The sequence below is a fragment of the Psilocybe cubensis genome, chromosome 8 (genome assembly GCF_017499595.1).
Source record: "Psilocybe cubensis strain MGC-MH-2018 chromosome 8, whole genome shotgun sequence".
NCBI classification, from domain to species: domain Eukaryota; kingdom Fungi; phylum Basidiomycota; class Agaricomycetes; order Agaricales; family Agrocybaceae; genus Psilocybe; species Psilocybe cubensis.
In genome coordinates, this window is record NC_063006.1 from 1,099,488 (window position 1) to 1,121,481 (window position 21,994).

Genomic DNA, 21,994 nt, shown 5'->3' on the forward strand with positions numbered 1-21,994 from the left:
CCACAACAAGATGCGATAAACAAAATGTTGTTATCAATGTGTGCTTATCGCTTTGCACCCTGTGCGTCTATATCATCATGTCGCTGAAAAATCAATCTGTATTTAAAGCAGAAGGGATTGTTTTTCTTTGGAGGTGCAGTGTGTTGATCTTAGTCTTGGACTTTGTTGCCATGTGGGACGGGATCGGCTAAATTTGACGATCTTTGTCAGCCAATGTGATTGGTTCAACTAGCCGATAGCTCTGACTCCCAGTCATCTCGGTACCTCCTCGGTACCTACAAGTTGTGCTCTCAATTCATACCATTTGGTACAAAAATCTGAGGTCAGGGACATTCTAGTGATTCTAGTCTGTCTACGGCATGCTTCCGTACCAGCTTCCTATTGCTATCGTGCTGGCTGTCAGCACGGCAGCGAGTCTCATAGTTTTCTTCCTCTCTAGAACTCAAGAGGGCAAAATCAAGCTTTCAAACGATGACGCTGCAGACAATGAAATCTATCAACACGATGCATTTGACGTAACGAGACCTGAAGACATCCTGGATGGATTCCCTATTGAAGAAGAGCAATTCTGGAGACGGGTACGTTCCAAGGTCTGTGGGACCTTTTTTTTGTTGATTTTTGGCCATTAGATGCGATTGAGAAAAGCCATTTTATCGTTGTTCCTTGCATTCGCGCTTGCATTAAGTACGGTATCACTTGGGTGGTCCATTGCCAGCAACAACGTAAATGACACAGCAATTTATTCCCTGCATGTTTGCTTCGATTTATTCACCTTCCTCGTTGCGGCACGGTCAATTGCTCAGAGCACAACCGAATACCATTCAGAGTCCATCATTCACCTTACCGTCTTGTTGACCATTGCTTTCTCCTTGCTGGGAGTTGCAGCTATCTTGCCAGATACTCCTTCACCGGTCGCCGCAGTTATAAGAGATGAAAACCGGGTGATCCTGTATCTGTGGTACGCTTTGGTGGCAATTTATGGCGTTGCTTGTGGCATCTGCTATACTACACCTCTTGGACCTCCACTTCACTACCCACCGTCCGACATTTATTCCGAGAAGACGGTCCAATCCATTACTAACAAGGACGAGGAGAACGTCTGTGGTATTATTAGTATGTCTCCATTTCTTTTTTAAAGATGATGAGTTCCTCAAGAGATATTTGCAGATGGTTCTCCTTGGGACATTTTACTATTTTCATACACTACAAAAGTCGTTTGGTTAGGAAACATTGCTGCGAGTCTGGACATCGGAGATTTGCCAATCGTTCCTGCCAATATGAGGTCAACAGTCAACTACGCGCGGATGAGGAAGGCCACCCGCGAACTCAAAATGCGGATTTTTTCTTGGAAACCGAAGCCTGGTAGTGGCTGGTTACTCGGATATCAACTTATTCGCCTTAACTACATCCCCTTTACAGCAGAGTTTCTGCTTGCTGCAGTATCTGCAGTACTGTTTTACGCTCCTCCCCTTTTCTTGCAGAAGCTTGTCGCTTTCCTTGAAGTAGATCCAACTAGAGAAAACAAGGGATGGGGCTGGGTTTATGTCATTGGAATCTTCTCTGCCAACGCTATTTCTTTCCTGAGTAAGTTATGATTCTGTTGCTAGTTCATGTTTTTGCTCATTCAACATTCAGTTACCGGTCAATTATGGTCACTCTCAACAACTCTGATCCAAGTCCGTCTTAGAATTCAACTCAATTCAACGTTATACGCGAAGACCCTCATCCGAAAAGATGTTGCTTCCAATGCTACAACGCCGCCAACGACTACAGACGTCGCAGATGGTGAAAACGCCAAACCCGCAGAGGTTGTAGAGAAATCGGACGAAGACGACTTTTCCAGCAAAGCTCAAATTATGACATTGATGACTACCGATGTTGATAGAGTTAGTGATTTTGCGTGGCATGTCTTCTCGCTCGTCGGTCAGTCTGGTTTTTATTTCGCGTGTGTATACCTGACATAACAAACATGGTGTTATAGATGCTCCGATTGAAATCGTAATCGGAACATGGTTCTTGTATAATCTTCTTGGTACATGGTTTTGCTACCTCAGCTTTTTTCGCGTCTGATCTTTGTACTAGGTGTATCTTGCTTCTTTGGCCTTGCTGTAACATGTCTATTCCTTCCTATGAATCATTATGCTGGAAAGGTTGTCGTTGGTAAGTCCTATCTCCCATCATGATAAATCCAAGTCTAAATAATGTTGCAGGCGCTCAAGAAAACTTGATGAAAGCCCGAGACGAGAGAGTTGGTCTTATGAACGAGGTCAGTATCAATCTGCTAACATCGGTCTCCTTTTATTAAACACCCTTTTCAGATCCTAGGAGGAATTCGGATGATCAAGGTAACATTGATTGCTTCCTGAAACGTCTTTGATATTAATATACACGTGGCAGTTCATGGGCTGGGAACGCAGCTTCGAGAAACGAGTTCTCGGTATTCGCGCAAAAGAGCTCAAATATCAGAAATTGAACTACACTATTGAGGTACGTAACATATCAACCATTCTTGACAGCGTTTAACGAAACTCTTGCAGACTCTCTGGAACGCCATTTGGTATGTAAGAATGTTTTTATGAGATACAATCGGGTCTTATTCGTATATTACAGGAATGGATCACCTATTCTAGTCACCTTGGTTTCTTTCTGGCACTATGCGATTTACAGGAAGGAAGCATTGACACCCTCCATCGCCTTTACGTCCATCCTTGGTCTGTCCCCTTTGGTCGATTTGATCATGATAACATTCTCAACCCCGCAATAGTTTTCTCTGAAATGAAGTTTGCTCTCAGTGCGCTGCCAGAGACCTTCATCAACATGCTTCAGGTACGCGGAGTTCTGTTTGTTCTATTAAAAGTTATGCTTAATGTTTTATCAGAGCTTTGTGTCTCTTCGTCGAATTGAAAAATACCTGAATAGTGCCGAGGTCAAACGTGTTCCACCCCTCGACCAACAATCGAAAAAGGTTGCTTTCCAGTCATGCACGGTAACATGGCCACAGGATCGAGCAGCGAGTAGTCTGGCTTCATCAGTCGCTCCTACTCCCAAAAACAAGTTTTTGCTTGTCGATCTCTCTCTGAATTTCCCTCAGGGAGAAATTTCCCTGATTTGCGGGAAGTTGGGGTCTGGAAAGAGTTTACTGCTCCTTGGTATGTCGTCCGCTGTTTGATACATGTGTGATCTTTCTTATCTTTCCTTGTTTCATAGCCTTGCTTGGAGAAGCAGATATCTTAGCCGGACAAGTACTTTGCCCTCAGTCTCCTCCAGATTCGTTGGCTTCGTTCTCAAATGTCAAACCGAGCCCAGAAGATTGGGTAGTTGATGGAGTTTGCGCATATGTACCCCAGGTATGTCCGCCTGATACGTTCAATCATCAATTTCTCAAAGATTTTAGGCAACTTGGCTTCGCAACGCTTCTATTAAAGGTAGGGTTATTGCATCAACCCTTGCTCACTAGCGCTCACGTATATTCTAGACAACATCCTATTCAATCTGCCATACGATGAAGATCGTTACCTGAAGACTCTTGAGGTAACCACTTCTGTGCTTTACTGACATCTGTAGTTAATTCACACTTTTATAGGTTTGTGCTCTCGTGAGCGACCTTGAAATTCTGGAAGATGGTGACGAATCTGAAATTGGAGAGCGGGGGGTGCGTCGTCAATGATCTTTGATCTTTGGTTCCGCTAAATAAATTTTTAGGTCAATTTGTCTGGAGGACAAAAAGCAAGAGGTATGTCAACGTTGAAGACAGGAGATATCTCGCAGTATATCCTCACTTACCTTTTGACGTTTTTTAGTCTCTCTCGCACGTGCTGTATATTCTCGAGCATCTATTCTTCTGCTTGATGACGTTTTATCTGCTGGTATGTCGATTGTATGTATCGTCTAAATACCAACACTCATCCATATGTAGTTGATGCTCACACTGCTCATCATCTCTATCATGAATGTCTACGAGGCGACCTTATGAAAGGCAGAACCATCATTCTGGTTTCACATCACGTACAGCTTTGTGCACCTGGAGCGTCGTATGTTGTTGCTCTTGACAACGGCCGCGTCCAATTTGAGGGTTCCAAGGACGACTTCTTCCGTTCAGGAGTCCTCTCGACTCTAATTCAAACCACTCAAGCTCAAGGTGCCGATGATAAAGACGAAAAGGAAGATTTAGAAAAGGTCGAAGAACAACTCCTTTCTGGAGAGCAGCCCGAGTCAGAGGCAACATCTACCGTAGCATCCGCACCGGCTTCTGTCAAATTGGAGAAAAAGCCTGCCAGAAAACTTGTCGAAGAAGAAAAACGGGCAGTTGGTCGTATCAGTCGCGACATCTGGGAAACTTACGTATGGGCTTGCGGAAATGGATGGTATTGGGCACTTTTCGTATTTGTTTTGATTGTTGCATCTGCGAGTCCCGTTCTGGAGAACGGCTGGTTGAGGTAAGTAAGGTATTCATCTTGACTGTTCCTTTATTGACACTTTACTAGATATTGGTCCAATTCCGCACTAAATGGAGGTGGTCAATCGCCAGTCTTCTACATTACACTTTATGCAGTTATCACAACAATTGGTCTCGTCATCTCCACTATTAGATGGTTCATCCTATACGCTGGGTCAATTCATGCTTCAGATGTCTTGTACAAGAGGTTGCTGGAGTCTATCCTTTTTGCTGACATTCGGTTCCATGATACTGTTTCACGCGGCCGTGTTCTAAACCGCTTTGGAAAGGATTTTGAAGGTATGTTTCTCTTATAGCCATGTCTTTACGGACTTCGTCTAATCATAAGGCCAGGCATTGACAGCAGTCTTTCCGATAATTTCGGTCGAAGTATTATGTATGGACTTTCAGCTGCAACCACACTGGTCACAGTTAGTGTCGTTGGCGGAATACCTTTTATCATCGCCGCACTTATCATGGGCATTATCTACTGGAACGGTGAGGCAAATGAATATATATATATATATGCTTGCGGTGCTGATGAAAGGTTTAATAGTCGCTAAAGTCAGTCCACTCTGAACCTTTGAGCTTCGTCAGTTTCTTATTTCTCTAGATTTACGGCCAAACTTCAAGGGATATGCGTCGACTTGGTATGTTCATTGCCTTATAACGAGCCCATCCTCGATTTCTCAACATTTTGGTTAGATTCCACAACTCGTTCGCCCCTCTACTCCATTTACGGCGAGACTATATCAGGTGTCACCATTATCAGGGCTTTCGGAGCGTCTTCAAAGTTCCTGCGAGATATGCTTCGTTGTGTCGACACTGTGAGTTCATTTCCGCCCGATCTCGATCGTATGGCCTGATCTACCTTGTTAGAACTCAAACCCCTACTACTGGATGTGGGGAGGTTGGCTCTTACCTTCCCTTTTTACATGCAATTATTGACATTTGATGATACAGTAAATCGATGGCTTTCAGTTCGCTTCAACCTGCTATCAGCTGGCATTGTTGGTTCTACAGCACTTGTATGTCTCATAACTCCCAGTATCACTGCTTCTATGGCCGGATTTGCTTTGGCGTTCGCATCGACGATTACGAACGATCTATTGTTTATGGTCCGTTAATTTTCGTTTTTACTTGTATAATTAGAGATGCTAATTTTTTCTGGCGAATAGGTCAGACGCTTTGTCGGATTAGAACAATCAATGGTACGCTGGGTGTTAAATGGTGCTACGAACATTTCTGACTGCTATATAGGTCGCCCTGGAGCGCGTCAAGGAGTACACTGACCTTAAACGAGAACCTCCTGAGTTCGTGGAACCTAGACCACCTGCGAGTTGGCCTTCGCACGGAGCTATAAAATGTGAAAACCTTGTCATCCGTTATGCTGTAAGCATATAGCCACTTTTTCGTTTGCAATTGCCTTATTCTTCTTTCAGCCTGAGTTGCCAGATGTTCTCCATCATCTGAACTTTGAAGTAAACCCTGGTGAAAAGGTAACATTTTTTATCAATCTTCTGCCGTAGCTATCTAACTCTGCGTCTTAGATCGGTATTCTTGGGAGAACAGGCTCCGGGAAAAGCACGCTTGCATTATCCTTCTTCAGGTTTGTCGAGGCCACAGAAGGACGGATTCTCGTAGATGGAATCGACACGTCCAAAATTGGTCTTACAGATCTTCGAAGTCGGTTGACCATCATTCCTCGTATGTTTATTCATTCAATCACAAGTAAACTCGCACTTACACCCATTATCCGAGAATAGAGGATCCCACAATTCTCAGCGGCACCCTGAGATCCACGCTAGATGTATTCAATGAATATGACGATGCCGAAATTGTAAGTGGACCTTTTATAATTGACAGCTTTCTTTTCTCAATTTAATCAACAGTACGAAGCTCTTCGTCGCGTTCACCTCATCCCTTCAGAAGATACCCCAGCTGAGGCCTCAGATACAGTCAATGCAAATGTTTTCCGTGACTTGGATTCCAAAGTTTCTGAAGGAGGCGACAATTTCTCTACAGGGTAAACTGACCTTATCTATCCACGGCTGCATATTGACCAATCCTAATAGGGAGAAGCAACTACTTTGTATGGCAAGGGCGATCCTCAAGCGCTCCAAGATTCTGGTTATGGATGAGGTAATGTCTATGTAATCCATGTTAACAATCTCGATCTGATGACCGTTGTTCCAGGCAACAGCGAGGTACGCTACAACTGACCCATAAACCAATGCAGGTCAACTGATACAACGCAGTGTGGACTACGCCACCGATGAGTTGATTGGAAAGACGATACGACAGTACGTTGTTTTGGTTTGTAGTCGTTTTGCTCGATTTAACATACTTTCAAGTGAATTCGCTGAGAGTACTATTTTGACTATCGCTCATCGCTTGCGAACTGTTATTGATTATGACAGAGTTTGTGTTCAACGTATACTATTGTTACTTTATTGATCCTGACGATACATCTTTCAAAAGGTCATGCTGTTGGAGCAAGGACGCATCATCGAGTTCGACCGGTAAGTTCACTGTTGTTATGAGAATATTTGCCTTACGCCACCAACATAGTCCGGCTACCCTCCTGAGCGATCCGGCTTCCAAGTTTTACGCATTGTGCAAAGCCACCGGAAAGGAAGAGTTTAGTATACTCAAGAAAATGGCTGGGGTACTGTAATTTAGAAGGCAGTGAGCATCTTTGATAGAGTTGCATTCTCCGGTGTTTGTTTATACTGTATAGAATCCTCAAAAAAGATTTATATTCCCACGATGTGCATTTAGGGAGACCATCCCGATTGTACTGTTCACCGTGCCAACCATGAGAAGACGACAACACACAGATCGTCCCAGTAACTATCGCATCTCGTATGAGATCTATCCAGACAGAACGGTGTATATGGATGCAAAGGCTAGCACAGTTCATGGTAGGCTTAATCATGACATCTTAAGAGTCTCTGTCAGATGTACTTGCTCTTCTTTCAATATTCAGGCGACGTCAGCAGTCTTATTCACATTGTTGTCAGCGTAAAGCATGTTGCTAACCTGAGAAGTGTGGTTGCGGTAAGTCCTGGATAGGCACATTTCATCCGAAATGTGATCACGACATAAGAAGTCACCGATGCGGCCGAGAAAGAGAGGCATTTGAATCGCTGGACCAACACAATGGATTGAGAACTAGTATATAAATTCTTTCGTTCCTATGTTGAACCTCCCAACAATTTGAAAACCTTTTATGCGTATGTTTTTGATTCTCCATTCAAATTCCCTATTATCCTTACGTTGTGCATTGTGCAGGCTATATTAAATCTCAATCCATTCAAGCAGGTCTTAGGCATTGATAATAATGCCTCCTCGACGGTCATCTTATGGTGAGATTTTCAGTCAAATGTTGCAGTCTTCATTTATGAAAGCATGCCATAAGTTACCACAGAATTTTCTAATACCTTGAATACCGCGTCTCCTCATAACGAGATGGTAGGACCAGTTCCCAGCAAGTTCCCAACAAAGTCCTGGAGGCCACTCGATAACCGACATATGGTCAGGAGGCAGCAAGCTGATACGAATATGAATCAAACCGATGCTTCAAACTCAACTATGACCAATCAAACCAACTCCTTAAATTCAACGATCGTCAATCAGGCCAAAGCTAACACTGGTAATAGCAATCGACCACCTGGGTGTTTTTCGTGTATAATTGAGGATAACAGTCCACTTGTTCATTATGAGGGTGTCTGGGTGCTGAGCGGCTCACAATTCTCAACAACGCACAGTACAACTGTTGCGAATTCTTCCGTTTCACTCCGTTTTAACGGTATGCCTTAAAGCTTGTTAGATGACTTAGTCACTGATTGAATTAAATCAGGAAGTGGTATTGTTTTGTTTGGTACGGTTCCAGCAAGCAACGAGACTACCCCACCCCCTACAGCCGTTTATCTTCTCGATGATTTACGACCCTTTTCAACAACCCTTCCTCGTGCCGTCAAAGACATCCCCAATCAACCGCTCTTCGCATCGTCGCAGCCTCTTTCATCAACGCAAGAGCATGTCTTAGTTGTCAATGTCAAAGATGCCCAGACGCCTTTCACCGTAGAAAAATTCTTCGTTGTACCGAGAATTAATACATCGAAGAATATGATGGTGGGGCAGGTGACAACGGACGGTGTGGAGACTCGAACTTCCACCTCCACCAAGTCTTCGGCGACATTGCAAAGCTTTCAGACTTCCCAGGCGGCCTCTCAATCCTCTCAAAACTCCCACAAAATTCTTGGAGGGGTGTTGGGCAGTGTCTTCTTTCTTCTTATAATTGCGGTCATTGCGGTTCTTGCTGTCTGGCGGAAACGGCGAGCTGCAAGGCACGTCATCGTTGAATGTCCAGCTGCAGCCAAGGCCCGTCCAGGTAAGTACATATCACCACTGCTGTGGAATGTTATCTGTCGCTAAATGGTCGTTAGATACTATATATACCTCTTTCACATCAACAGAGTCTATCTTACGGAATGAGAGCGCTCTTTGGTCTCCGCCTCCCAGAAGCCAGTATTCACGAAGCGACGGCAGAAATTACTCGCGAAGTGCCAGTGATGGAAGGTCGATTGTTGATGGTGTTCCTCCTCCGCTCCCACCAAAACCCATTCCTTCATCTGCTTCATAAAGCTGAGCTTTTCATTTTGTGCAGTTCTTCGATAACCTTGGACTCTTTTAACGATCTGTATTCTTACTTTACCAATTATCCATGTATCGTCGTTGCGTATGTATTTCAGGCATCTCATAGTCTCACTTGACAAACATTAGTGATAGAACCTATCAGATAGGCGCTTCTATATTGTCAAATTAATCTTAATACTGTATTTCTATACATAGATCTATGTCATATACAAATTCGAAACAAAATCATCTACGGAGTAAATAAAGATCGTTATAAAACACTCCTGCATTATAGAAAAAGTCAGAAGAGAGATAAGTGAAAAGCCATCAAGGATTCCACATCCTTTGGCTGATAAATCGCATGAGTTCGCTGTCGCTTTTGGTACGAAGAGCAGGGGAACGGTCAACACCCTATGCGTCGGAAAGATGTCAGTAAACAAGGGCAACGGAATGACATGAGAAAAAAGATGCTTACAGCCTTCTGTGCAGCACGAATGACTTCTTTGGCGATGAATACACTAATTTCCCTGACTGTGAGACAGAGAAATTGAGTTAGCAGAAAATGACATCATGAAAGGAAAACGTACTTCGTTCAATGCGCGGATACAAGAGACCAATGGAACGCTCCTCGTCCGTCAGAGAATTGGCAAGTCCCAGAGAAGAGGCTTCCACCATGCTGTCAGTGACTTCTGATACGCGAGCAATAATTGCTCCTAACCCCAGACCTGATAACGTTGGTAAGGAAAAGAGGAAGGAGCTACATGGATATTATCATGACAACGCACCAGGGAAAATGTACATATTATTTCCTTGTCCAGGATACAGAGTCTTTCCTCCAAATTGTTGCGCTGGGAAAGGCGAGCCAGACGCAAAAAGAACCCTGCCCTGTGTAATCTCGACGGCGTCACTGAATGAACATTCTGAGAGCTTGACGGGGTTAGATAGAGGGAAGATGATCGGGCGAGGATTGATGGCCGCCATCGCATCGAGGACATCGACAGTAAAAGCTCCCTGAAGAACGTTATGTGGTTAGCAAAGCTGTTGGACGTGGTATGATATACTGACTGATATAGTAGAAAGTCCTAAAAGGGCGGTTGGTTTGACATATTGGATGATATCGAGGAGGTTGGTAATCGGTGGACCCCGGTAATCATCGCGAGAGAAATCTAGAATATACAATCTTCAGCTATAACTCAAAGGTGAAAGCGAAAAATGGTGCACATTTCTTATGTTCAGCCAGGTGTCCGCGGGCATCATACACAAGGCCTTGTGAATCTACAAGGTATATTTTCCTACGGGCCTGGTCCTCGGTCATGCCAAGTAAGGTGAAGAAGCTCATCAATTGCGACGCGACACCGACTCCAGCGGATCCAGCGCCGAAGAAAAGGATTCGGTGCTCAGTAAGAGGCAAACCGGATGCGGCGGAAGATAGTTTAGCGGCATTTAGGAATCCACTGAGGACAACGGCACCAGTGCCTTGGATATCGTCATTGAAGACAGGATACTTGTGGCGGTAACGTTCAAGATACTTGAAGGCATTGTCTGTAGAGAAGTCCTGCGGTGTACTTAGACACAAAGAGAGATAATTGTCAATAGAAAAAAGCTAACCTCGAATTGAATCATAAGTTTTGGAAATGCGCGGGACATTTCCTCCATGAACTCGTCCATAAATGCTTCCATTTCGGCGTCGCCAACGCGTTTTTGACGTAGGCCAAGATAGAAGGGGTCATCCAAGTAGCGTTGGGTATTTGTGCCGAGATCAAGGCAAATAGGGATAGTCGAATCTGGCCGAATGCTTGATAAGAACGTAGCAATGAGCTATATTCCAAGAATGGCCCAAAAAAGCAACATACCCAGCACCTGCAACGTAGAGAGACAGTTTCCCGATAGAAATGCCCATTCCATTCACACCTAGATCACCCAGTCCTAAAATTCGAGAGCCTAATGACAGAGAAGTATGAGATCATGTCACTGACGTACAAGTAGGCATACCATCTGTAACAACGCTGATACGAGCTTCGTCTATTTTCGGCCAGTTGTTTATGACTAACGTGGTCGCAGTCAGAAAAAGTGAAACTATTGACAACACGCAAAAAAGCTTACCGCTTCCAATTTTGCCTTTATCTTGGATAGAAATGTACTACATTATATGTCAGTTGCTGTTGAATTATATAAGAAACAGGGGTACGAACGAGGCCCTCAGGTCGTCGATAAATATGGGAGAAGTTCAAGCATGCATCTCCTACGGTAGGAGTATAGATGATAGGTGTAATCTCGGCCATGTGTTCCAGGCAAAGCCGATAGAACATGGAAGGGTCTTCGGTCTTCAAGTGGGAAAGATAGATATATTTTTCAAGATTTTTATCTTTCGAGCGCAGTTGTTCCAGACAGCGTTGTACGTGTATCTCGTGGTCGAGTTGAGGAGGAACGAGCCCGCGTTTAGGAGCAGCCGGTGCTGTATGACGTTTCACTGAATTAGCAGCATATTCTCCTGTAGAACGCATGGACTGACGTACGCTGAGAAAGCTTGAGCTTCTGCACGCCATTGGACCAGTACGGAGTAAGGATAATCGTCATAACAGAAAGTACAAGTCGTTAATTCAAAGTGGGCTTTTGGTTTCTGGCAAGCAGAATTTTGTTGGGATAAAGGGGGTTTGACTTCCGGGAACAGGACGTGTTCCTTTTATAACAGAAAATTGGATCATTCTCGACGCCGAAGTCGGTCAGACTCGTGTTGAAATGTCGGATTCAACCGTAGGTTGCCTTGGCCTCAAATGATGTTGTTTTCTTGTCCATGATTATCTGTTTCAGATGTTCCTTTGACAGCTTTGGTTTCTTTACTGGTCCCTTGAGGCTATAACGATGTGTACTTGGGATGCAGCCTTGACTCTTCCTATAGCGAAAGCTAGGATGCCTATATTATATGATAGAATGGCAATGGAACAAAAGATGTCACGCCTATCAGCAGGGACCTCAAGCTAAGTCTGCTAAGACACTGGGGTAAGGCCTAGCCCAATGAGCAACCAGAAATAAGCTTTTGCTGATGTGATTGGACGGTCGGCGTCGTTTCTAAGCGTCCAGACTCCTAATTATAAAAGAACAAAGTGTGCACACCACAAAATTTTTTGTTGAAAACTTGTTCCGTGTTGCGGATAAAACGGCGATGACTGTTCTGAAAAAAGATGCCGTCTGTTGAGTAGAAATAGATGTCAGCTTGCATCATTTTGCGCGGTTAAAGATGGCGTTTGAAAACCTAAATAGCTCCCAAGGTGCCTGGCTCCTGTAGACGTGTTGCAATTGGGCAGTAAGAGGTTGCCATGGGTCGGTCAGTTGGTAACTGGTTGCTGTTGAACCATGTGACTCGAATCACATGATTTTCATCGTAGAATTTTTCCCAGGGGTTTCGCTGGTATGAGTTATGGTACACTCACCACCACACTTTAAGCTTTACCATTTCTCTTATGCAATTGCAAACCCATCAACGACATTTTAAACCGATTCTTGATGTCCCGTGGTTTTGGACGTGTCATAGTCTGGCGAACAGCGAGTACGAATGTCATGGGTTGCAATCAAAAGCAAACGTCGAGGCACTATTCAACGGCGCGAGCATTATGGTAAGTCAAGAAAATAGGCTGACTGTATCAAATAGGACACATCGACTCGCATTGCAACTGGATATCCATCATATGTCTTAGTAGCGTTCTACGGATCTATCTAATAGCCGAAATGCAAGTACAAATTACCATGTCTGGCAAACAAGTGCCCCATCGACGGAGGTCTCTTTTCTTTCATCCCAGTGCTGGACTTAAAGGAGTAGAAAATCGAGATCTTTGTTAATCTGGCAAAGGGTCGTCATCCGAGGAGGTCGTATCTGCCCATAGTTGTAGCACTGCAAGCAAATGACAAACCCAGGTGAAACAATCAAATGCCAGAAGTTGAAGCTCACAGCGCCTTCTTTCTACCAGATCCTTCTGTGTCGTGTTCCTCTGCTCTGAAACTGTGAATATTACTTGTGTGTTACTTTCTTGTTCAAGAATTTTTCCTGATTTGATTGGCTATGCGTGTACATATTCCACCGATTTTCCATCCTCTTGGGGATTTAGCCTCATAATACTATGACCATTCTGTGGATACGCTGTGGACACAGAACCTCAAAAATTCGCTGCGACACGTATTTGAGGTTGCTTTGAGCTCTGGTTTCACCTTCCCAGCATTGTTGACCAAGTCTGCATAGGGATTTTGTTATTCTTTTCCGGAGCATATCAAAAGGCTATCAACAAGTTTAAATGGTTACAAGAATGCTAGTATTCTGTCTCTCCCGGTCCGCAGTATTAACGCTTTTCCACATGATTATTCGGTCCGACGACAAATTCTAACAGGAGACTGCTGTACGGATGTCCTCGATGTCCATACGCCACATCATCAGGCTCGATACATCATCCTTGAAGCCTGTCGCCATATTGGCTAGAGATAGAATGGAGCAGGTCGTTACGAAAGACCCGAAGAGTCGGTTTGATTTGATTCTTTTAATCGACAATGAAATACTGGATTCTTTCCAAGGACTCGGCAACTGCTGCTCACTGCATCTATCTGTAGGCGCCACCGAAATAAAACCTAGATTCTTGCGCTCGGTAATCAGATTAAATGGAACACAGCCATAAGAAAACCCTGCTTGTGGCTCGTGTATCTGGTCTACATCTTACTTCGCGGCACAGCTGCTTCGTTGCAAACACACACGAGGTCAGGGTTAAGTCACAAAACGGTGCGGGCGGGCCGCCATTGACATTTGAACCCTGTACAAACTCCAACAGCTAAAAGATTAAATCACAAGAGGCTTCTTAGCCAAATCCGAGTGCCTAAGTGCACCTTGACATTTTCCTCAAACGTCTACTGAAAGGTGCTTGGATATCAGTTCTTTCCTCCAAGCATACAAATATACAAATCTTGACAAGCGATTAACATGTGGACCTCGAATTTTTTTCAGGGAATTGAGCACCGCAGTGGATGCTGACATATTTTGATATCCAACTTGTCTTCCGGTAAGTCCAGACGTTGTGTTATGACCTGATTCTTGCGTCAGGTATTTGACCAGTTTGAGGTTATCACCTCCCGATTCCTTGGGTATACCAATGTGTGCGACTCCCTGTCAATCAATCCATATTGCTTGATTAACGTCTTTCGGTCCGATTACAGGATGCTTGCTCTTTGGATCGATTTGCTTTGCATAAAGTTGGTCTAGAATTGCTTGTCTGCACACTTCCTTAATTGAAACTATTACCCTCAAATACCCGGGGAGGCACGTAGGTCGGGATCTTATTTGTCCAATGCTCTGATTGTTCACACGGCGCGACGATGTCTTCTCTACGAATCTACTACGCCACGCGAATGTAGTATAAACAATCTACTGGCACCGAGACCTATTTGATTGCATCCTTTTTTCTCTTTGGCTAGCTGCGACTGGCCCACCGGTCCAAGAACTCTTCCCAAAGGAACACTCGTCCAAATCTTGTTTCGGAATATCGCGGCGTACAGGTTGAGTGTCGGTATCTATTTGCCTGATAAAATCCCACGGATTATAATTACAGGAAAGCATTTTTTTCATGTTTGTTAATGGTTCAAGATATCGCCAAAAGGTCCTCCCGTGAGCTGAAAGATGGTAAGCACAATAAAACATTTATATTAACTTATTCGAAGCAATCTCCGTCTGGAATTGAGGGTACTGTGAAAGGAGATTTCCGTGATAGAACCTGTACAGGTAGGTTTGATGCCACCTGAATACCTGAGGGTCTAAATATTAATTGTGTTCACTTTGCAGTGCATTCCGACAGTGAATGTTCGGATCTCGCGCCGAAGTGGGTTGGTTATGGAGTGCCCGCTATAGAAGATTGCTATAAGGCTGGGCTATTGCTTTTTAACATGCAAGTTCTCTTCAGCGAGCCTTCGTGGGACTTCTACCGCAGTGGTTGCTGCCGTACGAGGTATATCTCTCCTATAGCTGATATGCTATCAAACTTCGACCATTGCCCATTCTGTCTCAAAAATTTGGGTGGGAATCTCTCCCTCCGTCTTTCTCAGAAACAGCAGGAGTAATGCTGAACTAATGATAGCCGTGGCCAACTTTCATATGGTAGAAGCCCAGAAACTGCTCGAGCAGGAAATCTGTTATCTCTTCTGTTCGCAGGAGGTGCCACCAGATCGAAAAATTCTGTGTTCCTTCCGTGGTTCTCGATGTTTATGAGAGATGGTGCTGCTTCTTCATTGACTTTCACTCCAGCGGGGCACTTCTGGGGCACTTGTATTCGATGGGCTACTGTGGAATGTACCCCATCCTTTCCGCCCGAACGGGTGTACAAACTTGACCTTCTTCGCATGGCCCTTACTGAAATTGCCGACTTCCCGAACCCGAATACAAATGAAGGCGTACCGAAAAGGACAACAGAAGGTTCGATTCATTCTTCAGAGGTATCCTACCGTCAACGGTATCTTGCAATTAGGTACACCTTATGCAAAATAAAATAAAAGAAAATTCATTTTGGAATGGGTTAATCAATCCCCACCTCCAAGTTTCCAAGCAGAACAATATAGGAGCCACGGGAGCTCGGACTTGATACGCCTCTATGGCCAAGAGTCTGGCCCTCAGCATTACCTGAAGGCGGAAGGAGAGCCTCCTCCGGACAGCCCTGTGGGTCGCCGATTAACTGATCTCCATAGAATCTAGTAATCCCAAATTATAGCTAGGTCAAGATGCAAGTGTTTCGCCTATCTTGTCTACTTTATTAACGCTATACGCGTATTTGTATACACACTCGTTGACAGTTAAAAATTAACCTCATCGTTGTCACCAGCCGGATCTTCGCGCAATCCCAGTCGATGCTTGAGTCGCGACGCAGACGAACATCTTAATGTAGAACTTGACATTTTAACGCATTACTATTTTCTAGAATTCCCTCTAAAGTTGTATAAAAGGTGGAAGAGGATACTAAACAGCGTCCAATGACGTCCTGTACCAACTTTAACTATCTGCACGTATGCAAGTAATGCTTAAAATATGTTTAAGTCCAATATACGGTGTGCTAGTCACTTCGTGCCCTTTGACCCGTGAATGAATCCAATTGCATCGGTCATGAAATTGGAACTGACTTCTTCGAAGGCTTCTACACACGTTGGCACAAAAAGCAGATGTGCAGCATTCAGAAACCGTGATTATCTTGGCTTCTATGCCCTCCTTTGTGACGGACAATGCGTTAGCGCCGGACTGACGGCGTCCAAAGAATACACGAAGTACCCACATGGTAAGACGCAAATCATCATCACAAGTGATGAATTCGGACCAGCGAACCGGTTAGTATTTGAGTTCTGATCACTATCTAATGAATACTGGCTTATCAGTCTCAGCGACGCGTCATTGACTGAAACAATAGGCAATCTGTTGAGCGGAGCATTGTCGAGGCAAATTTTAGTTTCAAAGTGAGCGTGTCCTTGCAAGGAAATTGATTTAATTCTTACAAGTTGTAGGCTGACCTTCTATATATCGTTATACTATTTTACTTACATGGCCAGGTCTCTGAAGCTGTATTGTCACAAAGTCCTACACTATTCAAAAGTTTGAAACCCTTGTGAGCGCGACGGAACTCAGGCAAATCCCGTGTATGGTGAGATATACGTGCCTGAACCAATTCAGATTATCCCCCTATGCTATCCGTTGTCGTATTAAAAGTCAAAGAGGCTAAGATTGTAACTGTTCTGATTGCTGAATCAGGTCCAATTTCAATCAATTGCTCCCTAGAAGTATATCCGAGCTCCAGGGCTGGGAGTCGGCCATTATACACGGTAATAACTGCTATATCGCATTTGTTCCTCTGATTATAGCCCATCTGATAGCGAGATATATTCTACTCTTGCTTATTTTCTAAAGGTGCAGTGGAGTGTCCTTTCACACAGAATATTGGCTATATTTTGAGGGAAATGACGGTGGAGTTATTCGATAATCCAGCAAACTTGCTAGTTGGAGGGATTAAAACCGGAACATCGTTCCGATGATCCCTCCTCTTATCGCTTCCCCGTTCAGCGATACACCATAAAGAAGCCGTGCAGGCATGAGGACTATGCTCTCAGGCCTGGGTCACATTTCATGCAACATGACTAGCCATCTATCAATAGCTCCTGTACTTCTATGGATAAGACGACGCACCCATCGAGAACAAGCCTCGCAGATAGTGCTACAACTGCAAATTTGAATGCTGATTAGTATGGCAAGTTCATTTACCAGAGTCAGGCGTCAAAGCCCGTCACCCCGTGCGCAATTAGTCCCATCCAGCTAGACTCTCTTAAAATTATTGAGGAGAGCCGGAGAATTGTATAACGATCAAAATATTCTTTTGGCATGTTGATATTCGCCTTGGACAGTAGGATGTACTCTGATATGACAGCTGTTGGTACATAACGAATATACCTGTGCAATCATTAAAATATGGAAAGTCACGCCAAGAAAGTGCCAAGTTGTGAGCGCCTACAAACAAAATTAGATATGATCCTGATGGCGTCCAACTGTTAGTACTTATACACTTTATCCAGATCATTGAAAGGGTATGCAATAATAATGAAAATATTTTATAGGCAGGGAGCAATCGTGTCTGTTTGGTATTGACAAACATCATGTATATTACACAATCGAAGAGCGATACATCATCAAGTCTTGAGTCCCTCGTCATGTCCGCCGACGTTGTAATTTTCCCACAACTTACTTTGTGTTGGAAAATCTCTCAGTATACTCCCGGAAAGATATCTTAAACACAGTTACCGGTGACGAATAAGAATCATTACTACCTAGAAAATGAGCAGATCTCTTAGATAGTACAGAGGGCAAAATAAGATGAGAATGAAGTAAAATTAAATGCTCCAAAGTAGATATTTTAGCATCGTACAGCGCTTGCACTGCGGGCGCCGACCGCTGTAAGTTGAACATACAGCAGTAAACTTACATGTCTTATGTAAGTTTAGGTGTATATTCAACTTACAGCACTTGTGTCGGGAAAACAAACATTTAACAAAGACATATTGTGTTTGGTGGCTGTATGCCGATCAAACACAATTGCTGTAAGTAGACTGTAAGTAGAATAAACACCTAAATTACACAAATTGTCTTTGTCCGGTGTTAGTAAAACATACACATTTTCTATAAGTCGTACAAACAGCACTTACTGTAAGTAAAAATTACACACAAAGAAAACAATTTGTGTATGTTATACTTACACCATTAAATGAATTGAAAAACTTGTGTAAGTATAACATACACAAATTGTTTTCTTTGTGTGTAATTTTTACTTACAGTAAGTGCTGTTTGTACGACTTATAGAAAATGTGTATGTTTTACTAACACCGGACAAAGACAATTTGTGTAATTTAGGTGTTTATTCTACTTACAGTCCACTTACAGCAATTGTGTTTGATCGGCATACAGCCACCAAACACAATATGTCTTTGTTAAATGTTTGTTTTCCCGACACAAGTGCTGTAAGTTGAATATACACCTAAACTTACATAAGACATGTAAGTTTACTGCTGTATGTTCAACTTACAGCGGTCGGCGCCCGCAGTGTTGTGATCTATGGATCAACTACGTCTCCACATGTCACTGTATCTATCGGACATTAGTTTTAGTCCAAGGATTACCTATAAATGTCCAATGCCAGAGTAGAAGTTAAGCGTGTAAACGGCCTGGAGTAATTTAGAACCGGTACCGAGTCCTTAAATGTATTATTGGGTCAGGAATGCTAGGAAACATACACGGACGGTTTTAGACTAAGCCACGATGATGAGTAGCAGTACGAACGTTCTGGGAACCGATCCAAAGTTATCTGAAATTTGCTCATGCCATGGACGACTGACCTTGATCCAAACCGATTTAGACCATGCTCATGAGGCGAGAGGCTGTTTTTCAACTTTCCGTACCCACCCGACGCCAGGTTTTCAATTCAAACATTCCGTGCCGCGAATCTAACACTCCCCACTGAAATTCACACTTCTTTTTTCCATAACCCTGGTAAACGGCTTCGAAGTCGGGGGGGAGTGCGTCAGTACCTCGCTAGTGTCTAGTGTGGGTAAAACGCATAACTTTCCACGATAACGGCTCTTGCATTGTGTGAGAAACGTCGCCCTCCCCACACTGTTATCAAGCGGAAGTTTTGGGTGTCTGTGTGAAGGTGATAATCATGAATCAATTTAGTTGCGAGTTATCACCAGTTTGTCAGTTGTGGACTTGGTGGACCTATCGGGATCAATGCACCAAGTTGGCAGACAGCCTATAATAATGCCGACGTAGAAGGTACCCATACATGTCTGTGTGGCGCACAGTTATACCCGAGTTGAGCGAAACAGCCCCAACGTATGTTTTTCTTGCCTGATGTGGGTGGAAGCTCGGGCCTTGAATCCGGTCTGTGAAAGCTTTTTGGCATAAGCGCTGAAGTAATGATTGTTCATGCCAGATAGTGCACGAAACTTACATACTTAACTCCAGTTAAACGCTTGTCGACGGCATATATCATACCGCATTTAGGTATATGTACTACCCCAGGGCGCTCGCACATTTCATCACAGTTTGTAGATGTGCATCGGTTTGTCAGCGCCGGACCGTTCCGCAGTGTGGTGAAAAAGATAGTATGGCGACATGGACTGCGCTTGTGTTTGCTCGGATCCTGGCTACTAGGTCGTAGAGTTGCTCCCATATGGGGTCTATGTCATAGGCTTAGACCGATTGTGGAGACCCGTATGCTCTGTAGTGGAAAACCCTGATATCCTGAAGAGAGTAAGTAAGAGTAAGGAAGCGCAATATGGGTGTGTACGACTGTCTCCTTTAGGATACAGTAGACATTAGATCCGCAGAGTATAGTGTATCAATTATATTGACGTCCACCAATGCAGTGCACTCCAAAAGTCCACAATACACATTCTTGAATTCAATTTCAATTTGAAAAGATCTTTCTATTAGAGAACATTCGGCATTTGAGTTTCCTTTAGATTCGTTTAAAAAGCTGTGTCGTACACCTTCGGTCTTAGAAATCAAGAAAAGATTGGTGGTTAGGCCATTTACCGACCCATCCATCCCTGTAAACAAAATAGATCAGTACCAAACGTCCAACAAATTGCATATGTACAACAGATTTGTCAGAGGAAAGCAATATGAAAAAGGAATGACAGCCAAAAAGAAATGAATGAAAACGAGATGACAAAGTAACGGGTTAAAGTTCAATTAACCATACGCGTAGTTTTTCTCCGAGGCTAAAGCGCAATCAAGCCCACGGAAAACACAAGGAACCGTCCTCAAGGAGAACGAACAAGGGAGCATAACCTCCCCACACAAACACGGAGAAGCGGGCCGCCATCAATCGCCAACTCCGTGAGAGTAGTGTATATGCATAACAAATCACTACCCCTTCCCGTCCGTCCAGGTAACTGCGAGGGGACCCTCGAAAAAGGCTAAAACGATTACGCAAAGAGAAAATCAAAAACAGAAATAGACCCGGTATCCCTGAAAAAAACCAAAAATTGCGGCATACAATCTTTGTCGACACCGTTTACCCCTCATCTCATCTCTATTCTGCGATCGAGCGAAACCCTGGGATATGCAGGGTTCGTTCGTTCAAACGCATCCCCACATATACGTAGGGCAGACGACCGTAATGATTAATTGCCAATATATAAACTGAATAGCGCGGGGCGGCGCTTCCGTTATAACGACATAATCACGAAAAAAGTGTCGTTTTGAGACCTTGGTTTGGGAATGAAGTATTGAGGGTCCCTTCCCGCGACGCATGGGGTGGCAACGGCAAACTCCGAAATTTCGGCAAACGCCGTATAGCACATAACGAACATGGAGAAATGGAGAGCAAAAAAGAGTGGAAAGGAAAAAGACAAAAAATTTGCTTACACCATCGACAACGACGAGCTCTCCGCAGACGTACAAGCTCGCCTTGCTCGCGAGGAACACGACCACACCTGCAAAATCGGCAGGGTCGCCCCATCGCCCGGCAGGGATGCGCTCGCTGATCTGCCTAAGTCTCGTAGGGTTCGCAAGAAGTGCAGAATTCCTAAAACAATAAAATCAAAAAAAGGAAGGGCCAAAGAGAAAGTTTAGAAAGAGAGACGCACATATCCGTCTTGATATACCCAGGTACGACCGCGTTGACTCTGACACCCCTCGCGCTCCATTCATTCGAGAACGCCTTGACAAGCTGCGCAATGCCCCCTTTAGCCGCCGCATACGCCGGGACGGTCAGCCCGCCCTGGAACGACAGCAAGGACGCGAAATGGATGATGGACCGCACGGACGTCGTCGGCGTCGGGATGCTCAGCATATGCGCGCCGGCTGCTTGCGAGAGCAGGAACGCTGCCTTCAGGTTCGTGGTTATCACCTGCAAACAAAACAAACGAGGATCGCAAGGGGGTGGGGGGTTATGTCAGTTCCCTGATTTAGATAGATAGGGTAGGGTAGGGTAGGGTGTACGAGAAGATTAGATGAGATTGAAACCAATTAAAAAAATGAATGAATAGTAATGATGAGAACGACACAAAAGTGTCAACTATGCCGACATCTGACAAAAATTTTGAAATTTCAAAAATGAAAAAGAAGGTTAATAAAAAAAATTTGAATAGGTGTGAGAAGCGTAAAGCGCCAGATGACGACGACCAGCAGAGAGAGAGATAGAGAGATCCAGAAACCGACGGAGAAGATTACTCTTTCCATGGAGCCGATCAGACGTCAAATCCGTTCAAGGAAAGCATTTGGCCCAAATCCAATCTCCAAAGGATTACGCATCAGGGTAAAAAAGAAGCGGCGGTCCCGAAGCGATGTCCAATTTCACGATCGATGCTCAGGCACTAGGCACCATATCGACAATGCACACAACAGGGTCGCGTCGC

At 44.1% G+C, this 21,994-nt stretch overlaps 5 protein-coding genes across 5 annotated transcripts; 3 read left to right on the forward strand and 2 right to left on the reverse strand.

Moving 5' to 3' along the window:
* Window positions 1-359: 359 nt before the first annotated feature.
* On the forward strand, window positions 360-7,112 carry JR316_0008863 (ABC transporter 7; the record flags this gene model as incomplete). The annotated part of the gene is made up of 36 exons (XM_047894574.1): window positions 360-578; window positions 630-1,113; window positions 1,168-1,584; window positions 1,636-1,923; window positions 1,982-2,032; window positions 2,083-2,160; window positions 2,211-2,266; window positions 2,319-2,345; window positions 2,398-2,487; window positions 2,538-2,557; window positions 2,611-2,711; window positions 2,765-2,826; window positions 2,879-3,149; window positions 3,208-3,347; window positions 3,395-3,425; window positions 3,476-3,531; window positions 3,584-3,652; window positions 3,703-3,733; window positions 3,801-3,866; window positions 3,917-4,436; window positions 4,485-4,735; window positions 4,790-4,933; window positions 4,992-4,999; window positions 5,049-5,085; window positions 5,141-5,262; window positions 5,315-5,345; window positions 5,399-5,553; window positions 5,614-5,646; window positions 5,696-5,827; window positions 5,878-5,934; window positions 5,986-6,142; window positions 6,202-6,275; window positions 6,328-6,461; window positions 6,511-6,577; window positions 6,917-6,957; window positions 7,007-7,112. 36 exons carry the CDS (start codon window positions 360-362, stop codon window positions 7,110-7,112), a joined length of 4,626 nt encoding a protein of 1,541 aa, XP_047746033.1.
* Window positions 7,113-8,029: 917 nt separating this feature from the next.
* On the forward strand, window positions 8,030-9,083 carry JR316_0008864 (uncharacterized protein; the record flags this gene model as incomplete). The annotated part of the gene is made up of 3 exons (XM_047894575.1): window positions 8,030-8,246; window positions 8,298-8,831; window positions 8,917-9,083. The coding sequence occupies 3 exons, from the start codon at window positions 8,030-8,032 to the stop codon at window positions 9,081-9,083; spliced, it is 918 nt and encodes a 305-aa protein (XP_047746034.1).
* Window positions 9,084-9,403: 320 nt separating this feature from the next.
* On the reverse strand, window positions 9,404-11,653 carry JR316_0008865 (NADP-dependent malic enzyme; the record flags this gene model as incomplete). The annotated part of the gene is made up of 12 exons (XM_047894576.1): window positions 9,404-9,487; window positions 9,552-9,607; window positions 9,664-9,801; window positions 9,862-10,087; window positions 10,142-10,242; window positions 10,298-10,631; window positions 10,685-10,871; window positions 10,930-11,017; window positions 11,069-11,122; window positions 11,180-11,216; window positions 11,269-11,531; window positions 11,593-11,653. The coding sequence occupies 12 exons, from the start codon at window positions 11,651-11,653 to the stop codon at window positions 9,404-9,406; spliced, it is 1,629 nt and encodes a 542-aa protein (XP_047746035.1).
* Window positions 11,654-15,304: 3,651 nt separating this feature from the next.
* On the forward strand, window positions 15,305-15,979 carry JR316_0008866 (uncharacterized protein; the record flags this gene model as incomplete). Its single annotated transcript, XM_047894577.1, has 3 exons — window positions 15,305-15,555; window positions 15,599-15,758; window positions 15,893-15,979. 3 exons carry the CDS (start codon window positions 15,305-15,307, stop codon window positions 15,977-15,979), a joined length of 498 nt encoding a protein of 165 aa, XP_047746036.1.
* Window positions 15,980-20,161: 4,182 nt separating this feature from the next.
* JR316_0008867 (2-dehydro-3-deoxy-D-gluconate 5-dehydrogenase) lies at window positions 20,162-21,429 on the reverse strand (the record flags this gene model as incomplete). The annotated part of the gene is made up of 4 exons (XM_047894578.1): window positions 20,162-20,179; window positions 20,438-20,551; window positions 21,003-21,162; window positions 21,224-21,429. The coding sequence occupies 4 exons, from the start codon at window positions 21,427-21,429 to the stop codon at window positions 20,162-20,164; spliced, it is 498 nt and encodes a 165-aa protein (XP_047746037.1).
* Between the last annotated feature and the right edge of the window lie 565 nt (window positions 21,430-21,994).